General features: G+C 44.8%; 1 protein-coding gene across 1 annotated transcript in view; it reads right to left on the bottom strand.

The window, feature by feature from the left end:
* Positions 1 to 18,382, bottom strand: part of ABTB2 (ankyrin repeat and BTB domain containing 2) — a 111,579-nt gene that overhangs the window by 34,566 nt on the left and 58,631 nt on the right. Inside the window, exons 2-3 of the mRNA XM_014878868.2 lie at positions 5,265 to 5,411; positions 2,475 to 2,685 (exon numbers count right to left, since the gene is read on the bottom strand). Of these exons, the coding sequence (XP_014734354.2) occupies positions 2,475 to 2,685; positions 5,265 to 5,411 (358 nt within the window). The remainder of the gene's footprint in view (positions 1 to 2,474; positions 2,686 to 5,264; positions 5,412 to 18,382) is intronic.

Here is an 18,382-nt window from a genome sequence, read left to right as displayed (position 1 = left end):
CCAAACACAGAGTTGGATGGGCAGTATTGATTGCATTTCCAGCTTCCATAAATTTTTCAAAGCCAGTCCTTTAAGTGCTCAGGTTGTTTTATTTTTTTTTCTTAATGTCAGTTTTTGCTCCATTTTAATATATCCTCTTTAATTTCCTTTACAGCTAAGTACTGGTCAGAAAAAAATGGCAGAAATTTCCCTTACCCCAGCTGTTGTAGGATCTAGTGTGGATTTCAAACAGAATAGAGCTGCAGCCTGCATTCCAAAAAAACTCCGGTGAACCATGTGAAGAGCATTGTTTGGGAGCAATTGGAGAGATAACTGCTCTCCTGATTTAACTCATTTATTATCCCCAGTGTACAAAACAAGTAGCTGCAGTAACATCATTACAGTGAGAGCACTGAAAAGAACACAAAATAAAAAGCCTAATCTACATTTCTGATATGAGCTGTTCAGCAGCCTCAGCTGTATCACTGTGGGAACCAGTGGCACAATTCTACACAATCTGGCCTCGTGAAAACTTTTTTTTTGCACAGTGTGCAAAATAAACAGCCTTGCACTGGGTAAGGGTAACCTTGATCAAGCCCAAAAAACTGAGCCATCAGCAGGCTGAGGTGTGTGCAGCCATGCTTCTTTCCACTCCTCTTTTATTCAACTTAATTCCTCCTGATTCTTCATATCTGTACATCACTTCCCTCTCTTTGTAGAGTTCTGCACTTTTTGATAAGATTTCAGAGGAGGATCAAACAGAAAGGCAACATATTTTACTTCTGTAATTAATTATTTGTGTGTTACTACGATTTCATACAGATTTCAGCAGCTGGGGCTCAGTACAGTAAAGCTCAAGGTGGGAAGAAGAATCCGTGTTATTTACAAAACTGCAGAGATGTTCTCCTTTCCCTGCTCACCTGCCCAACAAGCATTTTGCTTTTCTGAGTAAGGCCTCAACACATCAATACATCAGGAAACTTCCCAACCACAGGCTGCTTTTGGGAAGGGCCAGGATAGAGCCTTCCCTCAGCCTGATGTCCAGCAGGCTAAAAAGGCATCCAAAAAGCAAGCTAGAATAAATAATGGATAACCAGAAAACAGAACTCTCATTTAAGATTTCTGAAATAAACAGAAACTTGGGTGTGCACTTGGAAATGGGGAAACAAGTCTGGAGTGGCCTGGGTCTCCCTGCAGAGTGCAACTGGGGAGCAGGAGCTGCCTGACCTGTCCAGGAACTCAGCTCTGGGGGCTGCTCAGCTCTCCTGTGCCACCAGCCTGTCAGGCAGCCTGCCAAGGAGCTGGGCAGGAAGGAAACCAGGGAGGCTTCCAAGAGAAAAAACATCCCGCTGGAAAATTTCTGACTGCTCTAATAATGGCCCTACTTTGAGAGTCAGCCACGGAGCTGGCAGAAGGCAGGGAGACCCACTGCCTTCCCTGGTTAGCTCCTGGCTTTCTACAGAAATGCCTTTCTACTCCAGACACACAGCACTAACTGAATGTTGTTGAATTATGTACTGATGTTCATAAATCCCCTGAACCCTCCCCGCAGCACACGGCGTTGCTTTTTCCCAGAACGATGACAATTGTTAATTGGCACCATTCAGGAGGTAACATTTTCTTTGGGAAGGCCTTTCCTGCTTTAGGCAACCACATGTACTTTTGGCAAGGTCTGCAGACAAGCCCTGTTGGCAGCACACAGCCTTGTGCCTCGCTCGGAAAGACTGCACGAAAAACCAGCTCACTTTCCAGCTCCAATTCCAAGGCTTCTCCAACTTGGCAGGGCTGACAACCTAATCTGGCCTGGCTGCAGGAATAACTGATGCCTCCTAGGTAGCATCCCACAAAACTGCCTGTCTCGGGGTGACTTCATGATGCTTGTATCCCCAGTCGTCTGTTCTGTTGGTGTTGAATATTGAGTTCTGCAGCTTTAAAGCTGGTTCCAGGAGCAAAAAGGGAGAGAAGTGCAGAGTTTGTTATCAGAGAATGCACTTGCTCCCCTGCATCCTTCACACAGACTGTGCTGTCTGCAGTGGACAGCAGGAGAGAGCTCTCCTTTGTTCTTAATTAGCTTCTGGCTAGCTGAAACAGAGAAGCTCCCTGGACTGTAGTTTTTTTTCCTTTTTCTTGGAATTGTTTGAACCTGCTCTGGACTGGGGACCCAGAGGAGCCCCAGGAGCTCACACCTGTGGCCACAGCATTTCCCAGTGCCAGAATGACTGATACCAGACTGAATAAGCCAGGCTGCAACTCACAAAAGGAACTCTTCTGAATTTGTCATCTCTTCGGAGCAGCGAGAAGTTTTGCTGCTTAGTATTGTTCATTTTTGTGCTGGGAAGTGCTTTGCTTGTTAAATAAACAGGTTTTTTCCACTTCTCTCCAAGAAAAAAAAGTTAAAAAAGAAACTACTTGAATCTGTTTCCTAAAGGAACCCCATTCAGAAGTTTCCTGCCCTGGAAAAAAGCCCTGCAGAAGGAGCCCCACTCCCGGCTCACCGCTCATTGCTCAGCGTCATCCTCGGGGGGTCCAGGTTGGGATTCTCCATGGACTCCATCTGGGGACAGCGTAGGAAGTAGTAGAGGGTGTGGAGGGCATCAGGGGACCAGGAGATGGGCTGCTGCTGCCGGGTTTGCCGCACAGGGCTCATGCCAGGCCGGATGGTGTTCAGGCACTGCATGTGGTGCATGGCTCGTGAGACCAAATCACCTGCGCACACACACAGAGGAAATACAAAATCATCTCTTTATTAGTCACCCACAGTGCTTTTAATCATGCTTTTGGAACAAATTAAAGCTCTCACAGCTCAGAGGAATGTTTGCTGTGTGCACAGAACCTCCTCCGCAAAGGCAGAGGGTGTCCTGTCTCTCAGGCTGCCACCTTCTTTCAAACACCAAGTTATCAGAAAACACAAAGTGAAACATCCCTCAGTTACCACACATTCTTTACAGTGAGTCTGCTGGTTTACTGCTGGTTTGCTCCTCTTTCCACCCACAAATACCAGATTTTTTTTGCCAGCCTACAAAAATTACTGATGACTTTATAAAACATCCTCTGCCCAACCTGGGAGCGACAGTTTCACAAGGCAAAGTCAGTAGCACCAATTCTTCACTCTCATTTTTCTTAGGAGGTTGCTCCCCTTTCTTCCAACTGGGTCATGCTGTCCTACCCTCCTGCCCAGGCACTTGAGAGAAATTAGTGACATTATGTTCAAGACAGAAACCCCTTCTTTGAGGACTCTGCTGCTCCCATTCTCGCTGTAGCTGCAGGTTTCTCCAGAACAGCAAGACCTGATTCTCTTATTAAAAAGCCAATCTCTATCATGCTGGCTGTCTCAAGCTGTGCCAGAGATTTGTCCCTCAATCCAGGAGGTCTCTGGGCTTCTCATTCCCCTTGGTTTCTGAACTCAAGCCAAGCTGCCTCTGTGTCAGAGCACAGTGGACCTGAGGAGGCCTGGATGAAGGTGACCTGAACCAGACAGCTGCACTCAGAATTTTAGAACTGCAGATTTTTAAAAAGTTCCCAGATCAACAACCTCAAGGCTGGTCTTTTTGCAATGAGCTTGCTTTAGGCACAGCTCTGTTTAATCTCCTTGTGTCGTGGTGCATACAAACTCCAAAAACCTTTAAAAGCTTCATCTTTGAGTAGTGTGACTACCAACCAGTGAGCTGAATGTATTACTATACTTAGCTAGGATCTGTTTTTTCCTTGGGAGAATCTCTGCTGCTTTATGCTTTACAGTCCCCTCAAACTCTCACAGGAAACGTTGCTCTATTGTGTCCAAAAGTTACAATACTGGGAAAGGATGGAACCGAAATAGTCGCCCCATCACAAAGCTGGCTCCTGGGAAAGCGCCCTGAGTTTAGCGGTGCCACATTTGCATTAGCAACACTCTGAAAACTCCCTCTGAAATTCCTGGGAAGTTATCATTTGTTCATTTATCTCTAAAAGCAATACACTACATTTGCCAGCCTGAACCCCTGGGGTTCTACTGTTACACAGGAGAGAAAGCTCCACAAAGCTACTGTATGTCTAAACATGACATTTTTAGTGGCTCAGACCGACGGGGTATTAAAAATCTCAGCCTGCAGTCTAAAGCCGTGCCACTCCTTTGTTGTACAGCACATTCAGCTTTAAGGACCCACTTCAGAATAATAAAAAAATCCTCCTAACAACTCTGCCTTTCCACTTCAGTAGCTCTAGGATCCGCACGTTTTACGAGAGCATCACGGATCCTCCAGCGCTGGTGCTAACACAGAAGTCTGCACAGTTTATAGCAGAAATGCATCTGGAATTCAAATTTTCAGCTCAGAGCAACGTTCCCTCTCCTTTGCACACTCACTCTATTTTTCTGGCAATGGGCAGCAACGTTTTTTTGTTGTTTTTTTTTTTTTTTTTAAAAAGGCAACTGTATCAGGAGAGCCATTCACTGGATGTACTGACCAAGTTGGCCAGGCAGGGATGGGAGAGAGGAAGCTGTATTCAATCTCAGGCCCTTGCTACAAATGTTCTCTTGTGTTCCAGGATAAATAGAGGTGTGTTGAAGGAATTTGAAAACCTCAAACTAAGGCAGGTTGCAAAATAAATGGTGAAACACACGAACTCCTTACTGGCCCTGGCATTCATTAGCATTCAGATGGTGCAGGCTAAGAAAGTGATGCCAGCAGAAACGGTTCAAGGGGAAAAGTAGACCAGGAAAACACAAATCATTTTTGTTTACTTTAAAGGGGCTTTGTGAGTACTCTAGGAATGGAATATTTCATTTGGTCAGCTTAATAAAATAAAAAGGGGGATGAACAAGTTTTTGTTACCAGAGTGCTCTCAGATTTTCTTTTTCCTTCGCTTTTTGTTTTCTAAGTAACCAAAAAGCTTTTCCTAGAATATCCCAGACATTTCCACTGCAGAAACAGCAACAAAGAGACCCCTCTTTGCTGTCTGAGGGAGGTTTGCTGTGCTCCACAAATGCACAGGGGAGCCTCCAGAGGCATCTAGGAAAGAGCATGCAACTTTAGTTGGCAGTAACATCTCCACCAAAAAAAAAAAAAAAAAAAAAAAAAAAAAAAAAAAAAAAGGCACCTCTTATACCTCTCCAGGTGAATTAGACATAAAGCAGGTTAATTAAACCAGCTGATTTTCATAAACAGCACCAGCAGACAATTCAATCTCACCCAACACGGAACGCTGCTCACGCTGCCGGCAGCAGCAGCACTCCTCCTGCAGGAGCAGGGATGGGCTCTCCTGCTCTGCTGCAGGAAGCCCAGGGTGGGTTTATGACATCCCCAACTCACTCAGCTCCGAGATGCTCCCGACGCAGGTGGCCAGCAGGGATTGCTCCAGGGTCCGCAGCTCCAGCTGCGCGTAGGCGTCAGCCCGTCCATCGCTGCACACCGAGCCGTCGTGGTAGGGGCTGAAGTAGGCAGGGAGGGACAGCACACCTGGGGCAGAGCACACAGCACACCTCTTACAAAGCAGCCTGCACGTGGGGAAAAGCAGATCCCCTCCAGGAGGGATTCAGAACTCGCGCCTTTCTGCCGGAGTTTTGGAACAGTTCAAAGGAAATCAGACAGCGCTGCGAACACCGCTGGAGTGGCTGAAACAGGCTCCAGGGAGTAAGGCTGCATGTTCCTACGGCCTTTAAGAGCCGGGAACAAATTGCAGCCGAGATAAAACTACATGAAAAGCTTTGGTTAAGTCTCTACTCTTGTTTACACAACAACTGGGCCACGCACACACAGCTCGCTGCTGAACAGCTGCATGCAGATCCCCAGATAGAAGGGCCTGATGTGGAGAGATGTGGAATATAGCCTGGAGTCCACCTCATCCCTGCAGCCCTGCAAACAAAACCAGGGGCTGTGCCAGCCCTTTGAAGCTGCCATGCAGTTTCAGGTGCTCAGACTGTGGTTTCTGCTTGTGCACACCTCTGGATGCACCAAGCCAGGCCCAGGAGCTCTGAGGTTGCCTGATTTTCATCTCTGTAAATGACCCCTGGGTGAGACAGAGAGATTAGGGAGGTAATTACAGTGCACACACGTGTTTGCCACACACATCTCCTCTCCATCAGGACAAATGCACAGAACTGATTGCTCCCTGTGGCACAGGGAAAAGGGGGAAGGAGAGGAGTGAGGCAGGGAGCAGGGTGTGTGACACACGCTGGGCTGGGACAGTGACCTGCCCTGACCACTGGCACCCGGGGGGAGAGCTGGTGCCACCGCATCCACAGGACAGGTGGACTCCAAAAAGCCACCTGCAGTCACCTGTGCCCTCACTGCTGCCCCATTTTTAATTACAGATCCATCCCACAACTCCAGCAGCACCTCCTGGCCCAAATTTTCCCTGATTCCAGACAAGAACACTCAGAGCAGCCACGAGTGCCTGTGCTCTTAGCCTGCTGCATCCTGTATTTCTGATTTTAAACTTTGATCCACAGCAATACAGTTCAGCTCAGACCCACGTTTCCTTCCACCCTCACCTCCTGACCCAGGCTGGGCTGGGATGTGGAGATCCTTTACTCCTGTGGCAGTGACCTCCTGTCACAAAGGTGCTGTGTATTGTTGCCCAACAAAACCCCGCAGCTCATTGTGCAAGACCTTTTGTTTCTTTGTCTTGATGTTTTCTTTTGAGATTTTATGCTGGATTGATCTCTCTTACCCTTTTCACATCCTCTTTGCATCCTGCTTTGTGGCAAAGCCAAGGGCTGCATCAAAAACTTCCTGGACATGATGGGAATAAGGGAATGATTTATCCTGTTGTGTTTCTTCACTGTACATCACTGTTAGTTAATGGAGAATGCTCTGCCAATGCCCTCTTAACCTGAATAATTAGGAAGTTGAGGCTTTAAGAGCTACCAGAAGCCATGCATGCAAACTAGGAGAGCTTTGCTTTAAATACACTATACAGAGCCTAAGCCACTTCCTTTTCCATGCCAAAGCTATGAAAGGATGTTTTAGAGACATATGGATTGAATTTATGGCAGAGGGAGAATGAAAACAGCCTGATTTGTCAAAACTTTCAAATAGAGGCACATAATTCTACAGAGGCGAAAACAGAAACTGGCAGCTCCACTGCTGAGCCCGGAGAGGGAAAGAAATGGGGCACATTTCCTGTGCCAGCCACTTTCAGTTGGTTCTGTTTTCTAACAAGGAATTAAAAATAAAGATTTGCAGAACGCTTTGGCTCGCAAAAGGCAACAACATTTTCTCAGTTTTCCAATTCACAGTTTGTCACGTGGCGCGAGGAAACAGGGAGGATTTATTTACCTTTGGAAAAATGACTCATCCAAGATAGCTGTGGACAAGATTTATGTCACCTGCCTTGGCACAGCTCCTTTACACACCAGAGAGAAATAAGGAATTCACCAAGACTTCACCAAAGGAATTCACCAAAGGCCAGTGATGCCACTGGGGATTTTTCCTGGGATCAGAGGGGGGGGATGAATGACATAAGGACTCAAACCCTCCCCACGTCTGGCAGGTCTCCATAGGTACAAGCAAGCCTGGGAATGAGGACACACGTCCCAACACTGATTTTGAGACAGTGGGAAGCAAAACAGAAACGCACCTATTTTAATGGGGCAACTATTCTATCCTGCAGCACCCCAATCAGGATTTCCTCCCTGATCCGCTTCCAGTAACTCCAAAGAGTTGGAAAAGCATTAGATCAGAAATTCAGGCACAAGGACATCTGCAGTCAAGCTTTGCCCAGTGATGTTGTAAGTAGGAACAGCACTTAATCTTTAATATCAATTTTAAAAACCCTTTTTTTGATAACAGGCAACTGCCTTGTGCTAATTATTTGTATCCCATACTATGGTTCTTGCTCTCCTGCTTCCCAAATAATGGAATTTTCAGTAAAAAGGTGTTACAATGGTATAAACCAAGGGGCAGTTTCTGTCTGGCATTCACGTTCCTGCATTTCTGTATTAGTAGCAACACTGGTTTTAATCATGACTAGCAAGATAAGCAAAACTGCAATTGAAATAAATAAATCCACGTTAAAACACTCTGTTTGATATTTACCTTTATTTCCTGACTTTCCAAAGTGTGTTTTTCCCACAAAACAATGTGAAAAAGCACATAATTACTGTGCAGGAATGAACCACTTGGGCAGGTTTTTTTTCTATTAAGATTTTAAGTACAGGATCAAGGCCCTGATGGAGCTCAGGAGAGACTGTGAATTCAAGTGTGGCTTAGCTCAAACCTCAGGAGCATCAGGAGCTCAGAAGTCACCTCTGGAATGGCATGATTCTCAGTTAAAGCATGGCTGGCTAACAATTCGTTCCTGATCTTTCCATAGCCTTTGAAACAGCAGCTGGAAATAAAGCCATATTTATTCTGCCTCAGTTAAATATGAAACCTGTTCACGAGCACTTGCTGCCAATGCTCTTAAAAGGCAGTCACGACTGGGTGAGTTCCAGTTAAGCAGTTCCTTAAACTCAAATTATTCTGCTTGCCTAAAGAGTTTGAAATTGTTGTCCGTAATCTGATGCTTTTTAATAGCAACTGAAAATGTTTCCAGTCTGAGCAAGATCCAGGGAAAAGTCTGTTCACACTCCTGGACATCTTTGTGCTTTAAGAGGTGCAGCAGCTCTGCAGAGAGCTTTGGCTGGACCGTGATGGCTCCCACGAGCAGGGCTGGGCAAAGCTCTTGTGTGGCTTCCAGCACGTGCTGGAACACCTCTGCTCTGGAGACAGGCTGGGAGAGCTGGGAATGCTCAGCCTGGAGGAGAGAAGGGTCCAGGGAGAACCTAGGGGCTCCCAAGAGAGCTGGAGAGGGGCTTTGGACAAGGGCATGGAGGGGAATGGCCTTAAACTGGAGGAGTGGGTTTAGATGGGATATTGGGAAGGAATTTTTTACTACAAGGGTGGAAGGTGCTGGCACAGTTTCCCAGAGAAATGTGGCTGCCCCATCCCTGGGAGTGTTCAAGGCCAGGTTGGACAGGATTTGGTGCAACCTGGGCTAGGGCAGAGGTCCCTGCCCATGGCAGGGGGGTTGGAACTAAATTATCTTTACAAGTCCCTTCCAAGCCAAATCACTGCCTGGTTCTATGATTCCCCAAGCAGGACAATTCCTGTAAGGAATCCCAGGTCCATCCCTGATTGTCCTCATAATTCAGAGGCTGGCATCAAGTTCTGCTCTGTTGATCTCAAGATACAGGCAAATGCAGACGTTTCCCTGAATTTTGCTCTGAGATTGGAATGTTTGACTTTGCAGCTACTCATGGCCCCTTTACACCTCACACCATTTGCAAGCCATGGTCATGCAAAGGGACTTGCCATCATTTTTACCTTGTTGTAATGGTTTTCCCTGGGCTTTCTCCAGACTGGACCCTTGATGTTGGCAGACAACTTCCTAGAGATTTAACTCATCAGCCATTTGATGGCTTTCAAACATTTATATGATGTCTACAGGTTAAGATGGGGCCACTCACAAGTGGCAAAGGGCCAAGGAGTCTTGGCTGGAAAGCACTTGAATTCTGCTGTCTGGGATTCCTCATGGAAATTGCCCAGGGTACTGATTCCCTTATTTCAGAAATGCACTGGCTCTGCTCATGACAGATTAGGCAAAGATTCAGGAATATAATTAGGACAGGGATATACACCATAAACTACTGACACAGAAAAACTGCTTTTTAAAAAAATAAACCTAGCAAAGTGTATGGGACAATACAATATGCTATTTATACCTAAACACTTCCATAAAACAAATCAGAACAGTAGGAACAAAAGCACCTATTTGGCCAAACCAACCAGAAAGCCCTTGGAAAATTCAAAATCATCTCTATACGTTATAAATTGCTGCTAAAAGCCCCATGTGTGAAACCAGGAGTGCTGTGAGTGAAAAATGCATTAGGAAACCAAGCAGGAATCCCTACACCAGTGTGCTTTTGCAATGTTTGGCTTGGGATAAATTCCACAAGAAACATTCTGGGGGGTGGGAACGACGGCTGATCCCTCTGAGCTGAAATTCTGGAAGGCCAAGGTTTTGAAGGCAGATGGTGATGACCTGACCATGCTGGAGCTGCCAAATCCCAGCAATTCCAATGGAGCTGAGAGGAAAACCTCAGCTGCAAGTGCAGTTCCCACGTTGGAACGTGGCCATGACATGGGGACGGCTGTCACCTTGCACAAAGTCCTGCAATTCTTCATGGCCAGGAGCATTCAAGGCTCTCCTTGTTTCCCATTCCCCCTTCTCCCACACAACACAATGCCCTGCAGTTCCCTCTTGCCAATCAGTTCTGAGAGTGGAGCACCAGCAGGAATTAATGCCAATTCCTGGAGCTCTGCTTTCTCCTTGCTGACCTACCGCTGGCTAAGAAAGCTCAACCCCTCTCTGTTTTATGAAATGAGATGGGATCATTTTGACAGAACATAAACAAACCCCTCTGAAAAACAGCAACCAAAGTGTTCCTGATGGAGCTCCCTCAAAACTTAAACACATCAGGCTCTATAATCAACTGCAGCCATGCTATAGATAGTGAGAGAAGCTTGTGATCAGGGAACAATGCACCTAATTGCTCACATGTAGGAAAAGAGCGTGGCTTCTGCTAGAAAGCAGGCAGGCATCTCTCCCAGTTTGTCAGCAGTAAGAAAAATCAAACACAGTTTCTTGTATCTGCATCCACATTAAACAGTACTTCTGTAATTGGAAACAGGAGGAGAAGCAGAGAAGGGAGGAGCTTCAAGTGGGGAAGATTTTTAAATTTTCTGCAAGAGCTACGCTGGATCTCTCCACCAAAGAGCTGATGTCCTCAAGGGGACACTTCTGGACACCTCAGAGTCACACAGCCCTCAGTCCTGGTCCTTATGCTCAAAGAGACAATATCCTCTCCAAATTAACAAAATACAGTTTTCCTGGATTTCAGGAATGTCATCAGAGATGCATTGTCTTCACACTCACAGTCTTCCTGTAGCTCAGTGTCAACAGGCTTGCTTAAGTACCAAAATACCCCCAGGAGAGAATTATAAAGCACTCTCAAAATTCACCACCCCTTTCTCCTAGGGTGCAGGTCACTGCAACAACTGGAAGTCTAAAAATCAGGGAAAGCCACGGAGCTCACAGCAGCAGCACTGCCAGGGAAAGAGCAGGAGCCTATGGACCATCACTACAAATGCCTCCCTAGTCCTAGGAAACTCCCTGTGCCTGTCTTCATCCCACACATTTTGCCTCCCCTTTGCTATGAAAATGGTGGAATTGGACTAAGGTAGGAAGTATCTGTGTTCCATTTGAATCCAGCTGTGATATACTGGCTTGCAAATGACTATAAATGCAGGAGAGAGGCCTTGGTTTAATACCGAGCAGAATTTACTGAGTCATTAATCCCACTTCCATATTCCTGTGGTCTTCTGGACAACCACTAACCTGGCCTGGCCCCAAGCACTTAATTGAACAGAAGCACAGGGGAACATATCCTGGGCTTGCATTGTCATGGCTGCCAAAAAGCACAGCACAATGACTGTCCTCATTCCCATTTCTGAGATGGAGAAACGTGGACAAAAGGAAGAGAAGCAACCACAAAACTCCTGCACCAAAACCAGCACTTTGCAAAGCCCAAACCTCCCTGTTCAAAATTCCCAGTATGAAACTGGCCAGCACACAACCACTGCTCCCTGTTCAAAATTCCCAGTTCAAATTCCCAGTATGAAACTGGCCAGCACAGCCATTGCCCCCACAATGCTGATTCAGAGATTGGAAATGAATGGAATAACTCCGTGGCTTTAAGCCTAGGTTTGTAGAACTATGCTTCCTGTTTTATATGTCCTAATAAAAGGCCCTTGGGGATATAATCTGTAAATATAAACTGTAAATGCTTCCTACTATTATTACTTGCTACAACTACTTCTGAAGAGGAATATATGTGCTCATATGTCAACAAGTACATCCCTAAAACTCGGCTGATCCTTTTGGAATTCTGTACATGTGATTTTCCAGGCACTGGCTCTTCTATGCAGGGCCCAAGGGCAGGCAAAGATCTGCACTACACTGTAATATCAGTATTAAGAAATCCACCAATTATCAATAAATCCATGTTTTCAGGACTCATATGTTCAGGATCCAGTACAGCACACTAAAGAGAAAATCCTGCACTGGGTAAGAAGTATCAATGAAAACAAAGTTTTATGAGGAGTGGTATAAATAGATTATGAACACTGTGAAAGAAATACAAAACCACAATCCTGTGCCAAAAAATGACTGTGGTCCAAGAGGCTGAAGACTTAGAATACCCAACTTGTGTAAACCCCAACCACTTTGATGAATCTCAGTGTCTCAGTCTGCTTATCTGGAAAATGAGGATATTGCTTCATTCCTGGTAAGGGTGGTGTGACACCAGCAGTGCTCTTGCTTCATTTCTCATCCTCAACTTACTCCTTCACGCTGCTCAACATTTAGCAGTGTCCCCATTTCCCATATGTGTCAACAGTATATTTTTTGCCCCTTACCAACAGTCCTTTTTTCATTTACAAAGCCCTTTTTACCTTCAACAAAGGTTCCCAAGACGCAGCTACTCCTGAGATGGAAGGACAGATATTGTGACAATATTTAATTGCACCTCAGTGGAGCTTATGACAACAGAAGAGAAGCTTTACTCAACTATGAGAGGGTTAAGGAAAACAAAATTATCTTAGCCCTATAGATATTTGGATGTGGATGCAATATTGGACAGTTTTTCTGACAAACAGAGCAGAAATACCATAAGAAACTATAAAGAAACAACATATATATAAGCAAGCTAAAAAAAATAAGCTTTGTTTTTGAAAGAGGGAAAGAGGTATGACAGGAAAGCAGTGAGAAGAGTCCTTTAGTGACATTGCTGTGGGGATCAGAAAGCTTAGGAAGAAGAGGGCTCTGTCTCCATTCCCTTGGAACTCTTTAGAAGTCTCCAATTTAGGTGATTTAACAGTAAAACCAGCTTCATTTGGTGTAAGCAGTGGGGCTGCAGCAACTGCAGGCACCAGCTCGAGCCCTCATACCCTCCACAATACCCTCTTCTAATCCATTCCTTATTGTTCACTGTCCTTCCTGTAATCTGGCCTTTGAATCATGCCCAGTTCCCCAGATGTGCTCTGAGTAAGCTCTTTGTACATCCCATAATGACCTCTCTTTACTTGCCTTCAATTCTTCTATTTATACATCCCATGATCTGTATGCCTGCCAAACAAAGAGGATAGTAAATTTATATCCTCTGTCACTCCCAGTTCCTTTTCTTAGGGAATGTCAAGATGGAGAATCTGACCAGGGCAGCACTCCAGAATAATCCAGTGCAATCCCTTCTAACATGTTCCAGAGCAATTTTTTGGAAGAAATTACCCCTGCATGGCAGCTTCTTTATACAGGTGAGTCCTTGGCCTGATAAAATCTACGCTCCTTAGCCTCTCCTGGCTTTTGCAAGCCATTAAAATCAGATTTCAGAAACCATGGTCACTTAATAATAAACACCAAGACTACAATTACATCAGTTAATGAGCTAAAATATCAGAGTGCCATAAGAGCTGATTACTCTCAGTTTATTTTTAAAAAGCCATAAGGAAATAGGAGCTCAGCGGTAACCAACTTACTCTCCTAAAGGAATTTTTTAGGCAGCTCAGGGATTGTCTCCTTTAGCTGTCAGCAACAGCAGCTGGGGTTTTGTCAGGGTGAAATATGCATCTGTCACTCAACATAAAATTGAAATTTTATCTAAGAGAAACACAGTGCAGTGCTGAGACTGTGAAGCCTGACCTCAGGAGGGCAAGGCTTGGAGGCTCACCAGGATGAGCACAGGATGAGCACATTCCTACCCTGCCTGCAGACAAAAATGATTCAGGTTTTGAGTCACGGGCCAGACAACACAAAACTTGGGGCGGGTGCACCGTGAGCAGCTCAGGAGAAAAGAGACAGATTTGATACTTCCAGATTAATCTTCAACATTATTTCAGCACGGTAAATTGCTCACAGCAGCGCTTACGTGCATGAGTAATTCATGAATCACGAGCTTTGCCATTTTTACCCCAGCTCTGCCCGCAGCCCAGTATTACTGCAAGCTTTTGGGACAAGACAAACACAAAGCTCCACCATCCTGATAACAATGTTTGTGTTTGACAAGCACCATTAGGCAGGGTTTGCTCTCGGAGAGTATTTTGATTGCACTAAAGACCAGCAGCAATTCTAGCCCAGGATAGAGGCTGTGCCTCTCTTAATTTTCATTTCCTCAAACAAACACTTGGAAGTATTTGGCAGTCTTCCCCCTCAATACAGCTGATTAGTCTCTTACTAATGACAGTATTTTGCAACTTTCTGCTTCCTCACATCAAAGCATCCTGGAGATCTTGTCAACAATGACCAATTGTTTAGACACTCAGAAGTGAAGCTGAGGAATTCCACTTACTCACCCAAGTGCTCAGTTTTACCCCAGATCTTTGCAACACTTGAGCTCATTTCTGCATCGTGTGTGGTACTCGGGGACCATCCCATACCATCTGCACTCATGCCTGGCTTCCTTCCACGACGTCTTGCTCCGGCTTCAGCACCTATTTTACTCTCTGCTTCTGCATCTGAATTTATCCCCCATCACCTCTTCACTGTCATCACACTTGGGCTCAGCCTTTTCAAAGCTCCACACCAGTTGAGAGCAGACTCAACATCTATTTTTGAAATGCCCTTTAGGGGTGGCAACACTGCAAGAATTTGGCAATATTTGTAAAGCTGGCAGGCAAATAAAAAAAAAACCCAAAAACCAACAAAAAACAACCCAACTGTACGACAAGGCTCTGGCCTGTCTCTCTCACTGCACAAGTGCCAAGTGCATTTCAAAGTCTAAGTCTCTTGGTTGTAGCCATTTATAGTTTGTATAAAAAACATAACTTGTACACTTCCATTAGAGCCCTAAATATAACTGCCCTGAGCAAGTATTCGCTGCTCAAACAGGACCTCTTTGAATTTTGTTTCCAAAAGAACGCTGCTGCCACTATATTATTTATAGACATTTACATTAAGATCTGAATACTTGGTCAGGAAACCACTCTTGATTAATGGATCCCCAGCATTGTTTTATAACTCTGAAGAAAACCAGCATTTTTTATTTTAAAACAGCAAATTTTTTGCATAAGCATAAAAAGCAGCATTTCTCAGGACGGCCATGGTTCTTTGAAGAATTTGGAAACACTACCACATGTTCTGGGTTTGTAACAAGCATCTGTGTAGGGGATGAAAATTCGAATCCCAATCTTGTATTTTATTTTAAAAAGACACTTTGATATCTCAATCACAGCCGTGCAGCAGATCCATAATGGATTCAAGCATTCAGCCCAATTGATTTTGACAGCGTGCTGCTGTCTCAAGGCTTTCCTGCACAGGACTTTCCAGTTACCCCATTTGATAGCATGCAATTATTTTCCTGACACTTGGAACATTGTTATTTGTAGAGGTGAAATGAAGAAACAAAACAAAACGAAACCATTTTTCATCATTTCAGGCAAAATGATGGAAGAACAGGGAAAATTGCCTCACAGCAGAAGCAAAATGAAAGAATTTTTTAGAGCAAGATCCTTTAATTGACAAAAAACTACACAGCTGGAGAAAACGTCTTCATTTTAATGAACAATCTTTGTTCATAAAACTTTTGTAGTCATTAAGGTACAAAAATAAAACCCCTATTTTCTATTTTCTCTGTGTTCTGTGTTGCTCTATATTGTGATTTTGTCTCTGAAGGCAACGTGGAGCATCTCCACTGCTGCGAGGCAGAGATGCACAGCATGGAAGGACTTGAAAAGCCAAGGTCCATCCCACACAAATAACCCCAGCCCACAGAAATAATCACTTTTTGGATCCAGCTGTTTGTCTGCAACCACTGTATCCCAGCAATATTAATAGCTTTGATTATTGCCAAGGGGGAAAAAAAGTCTTAGAAGGCTTTATAAATTTGTCATGGAATTAAAGAAAAGGCAGAACCATGACAGAGGCAGATTTGGGGAGGCTCAACTGTCTAAGAATGCTTTTTTCTGTTCTTTTCACCAAATTATTGAAGTGACAGCTCGAGTAAGAGACTGTTCTGTTAAAAAAGGACAAGCTGGTAAAGGCTAAAACTGGGCTGCCCTGCAGCTCCACTTCTGGGTGGGAACAGACTGGAATTGGAGATGGGGAACATCACTTGGATCTGAAACAGAAACTTCTTTGGAGTTCAAACTACTTTAGAACAATCTTTTTCCCCAAAAGTAATACAATAATAACAGGGAAGGGGAAAGGAGCACACAGAAGAGTCAGAGAGGCTGGGAATAGATACATGGAAGAAGGATGGTGGAAAAGGAACAGGGAAAAAAACCCTAAACTCTAAACATTCCCTGATAGAAGAAATCATGGAAGCATGGGAGAGCACTGGGAAACAGTCTTATAAGTAAGAGCCAATTCTGCACCTTTACCTTGGAAATATTTTATTTTTCCTAAAAATTCTTGAGGAACGTGTAACCCTCTCCATCCTTTAACCCCCAGTATCATTTGTCTCCCTTCCCCTCAATCCCATTCCCTGAGAAGTGGCACAACAAACAGAGGGTGACTGAGCAGAGCTGGACATGCCTTGGCTCCGTGCTGATGGAACTTGATGCACTCTGTAGCTGTGTGGGCAAAGTCATTCAGCTTCCAATGCCCCTTCCTGGCCTAATTTCAAGATCACCATGACAAGATAAAAAACCAAATTACTCAACTTTTTAACACCATGCTTTGAAAACTGAAGTTACTTGGGTTTGATTTGGGGTTTTTTGCTGTTTTATAGTTCTTCAGTGCAGAATAATCAGGCAAACAGAAAAATGTTGCAGTCTCCTCACTACCTATTTTCAAGATGATCTTCACCTTCCTGCCCTGTTCTTGCTAATAAATCACTGATTTACTGTTAGGGCCCTGCAGGCCCAACCATTGCTTCTTCATCTCAGTGGGAGCCAAATGATGATTGAGATGCCAATATATTAGGCTGGCCTGATTCAAAGCAGGGTAAGGAACAAAGCATTTGTGCAGAGCAAAGATAAATGAATATAAATCAAGTGCTAAGCCATTTTCTGTGATGGATTAGCACCTTTCTTTGACCCAATAATGTCAAGGGGTCTCCATGCTGACAGGAACTAATGTGGAAATCTGTGCTGTGTGAAGCCAGGAGGAATCCTGATTTCCAGCTGCACTGCTCCTCTGCTTGCATTTTGCTCTCACTCAGGTGTGAGCAATCCATCTCCTCCACCTCCCCTTGGGAAATGTCACTCCAGTGCCCACCAAAACTATCTCTTGAGTGTAACAGATTTTTTCTATTTTGACTTTCTGCCTGTAATCCTATTCTTACCAGTAAACCAGCAGGTCACAGATGGCACCTAGGCAAGGACCAGATGGAAAAGCTTTCTCAGTATCTCACAGAATGGTCAGGGTTGGAAGGGATCACCTCAAGCAATCATCTCATTCCAGCCCCCTGTCATGTTCACCTTCCACTATCCCAGGCTGCTCCAAGCCTTGTCCAACCCAGCCTGGAAAAATTCCAGGGATGGGGCAGCCACGGCTTCTCTGGGCTATCTCTGCCAGGGTCTCCCCACCCTCAGAGGGAAAAATTCCTTCCCAATATTCCATCTAACCCTGCCCTCTGGCAGTTTGAATCCATTTCCCCCGTTCTCTCACTTCAAGCTCTTGTTCAAAGTCTCTCTCCATCTTTCTTGTAGCTCCCTCCAGGTACTGGAAGCTGCAATTCCACTTTCACCCCAAGCCTTCTCCCTGGTACCTGGTGATGTTTCCAAAATACAAAACTATACAAAGCCAGCAGCAAAAAAGCAGATGTTTGGATCAAATCTGGCAACTGCAATTTTGCCAAAAACAGATGAGAGGAAAAAAAAATTAGTGTGCACAGAGAAAACTTCAGTGGGAGTCGAGGCCAAACCTCTCAGTTCTGGCCATGTGCAGTAGCTGGAGCTGTACTGTATTATATTAAATAGTGGTTAAAATGCACTGCATCACTGACTGGTGGCAAAGCTGCAGGGTTTGAAAGCAGCAAACACATCCAAGTCCTGCAGCTACAGCAGCCTCCACCATTGGCATTTTCCAGATGTAGAAGTCGTGTATGACTTGTCCAAAAAAAGAAAAGAGAGATGTTTGTCCTGTGTTTGTAACACGAGCCTGGACACTTGGCTCTGTAAAGACAAGGGTTCTGTGCCTGGGCTGCTGTCCCAGCTCGTTCTGGGATGCTCAAATCCCACAGGTGAGTGGCACTTGCTGAACCTGCTGGAGCCTGAGTCACCTCTTCACTGATGCAAGATCATCGATATTATGTGCTCCAGGCTGGACTCCACCCTCGTGTCTCCACACCACACTGATAAGAGGCAATATCTCAGAGACCCAGGGCATTAAAAATGAGCTGAAGGTGCTCTCATTACTATCTACATTGTTTTAAATTTCCAATGAACTACAT

Source organism: Sturnus vulgaris, chromosome 18 (genome assembly GCF_052056855.1).
Source record: "Sturnus vulgaris isolate bStuVul1 chromosome 18, bStuVul1.hap1, whole genome shotgun sequence".
Lineage (NCBI taxonomy): Eukaryota > Metazoa > Chordata > Aves > Passeriformes > Sturnidae > Sturnus > Sturnus vulgaris.
This window is presented reverse-complemented; position numbering and strand designations above follow the sequence as displayed.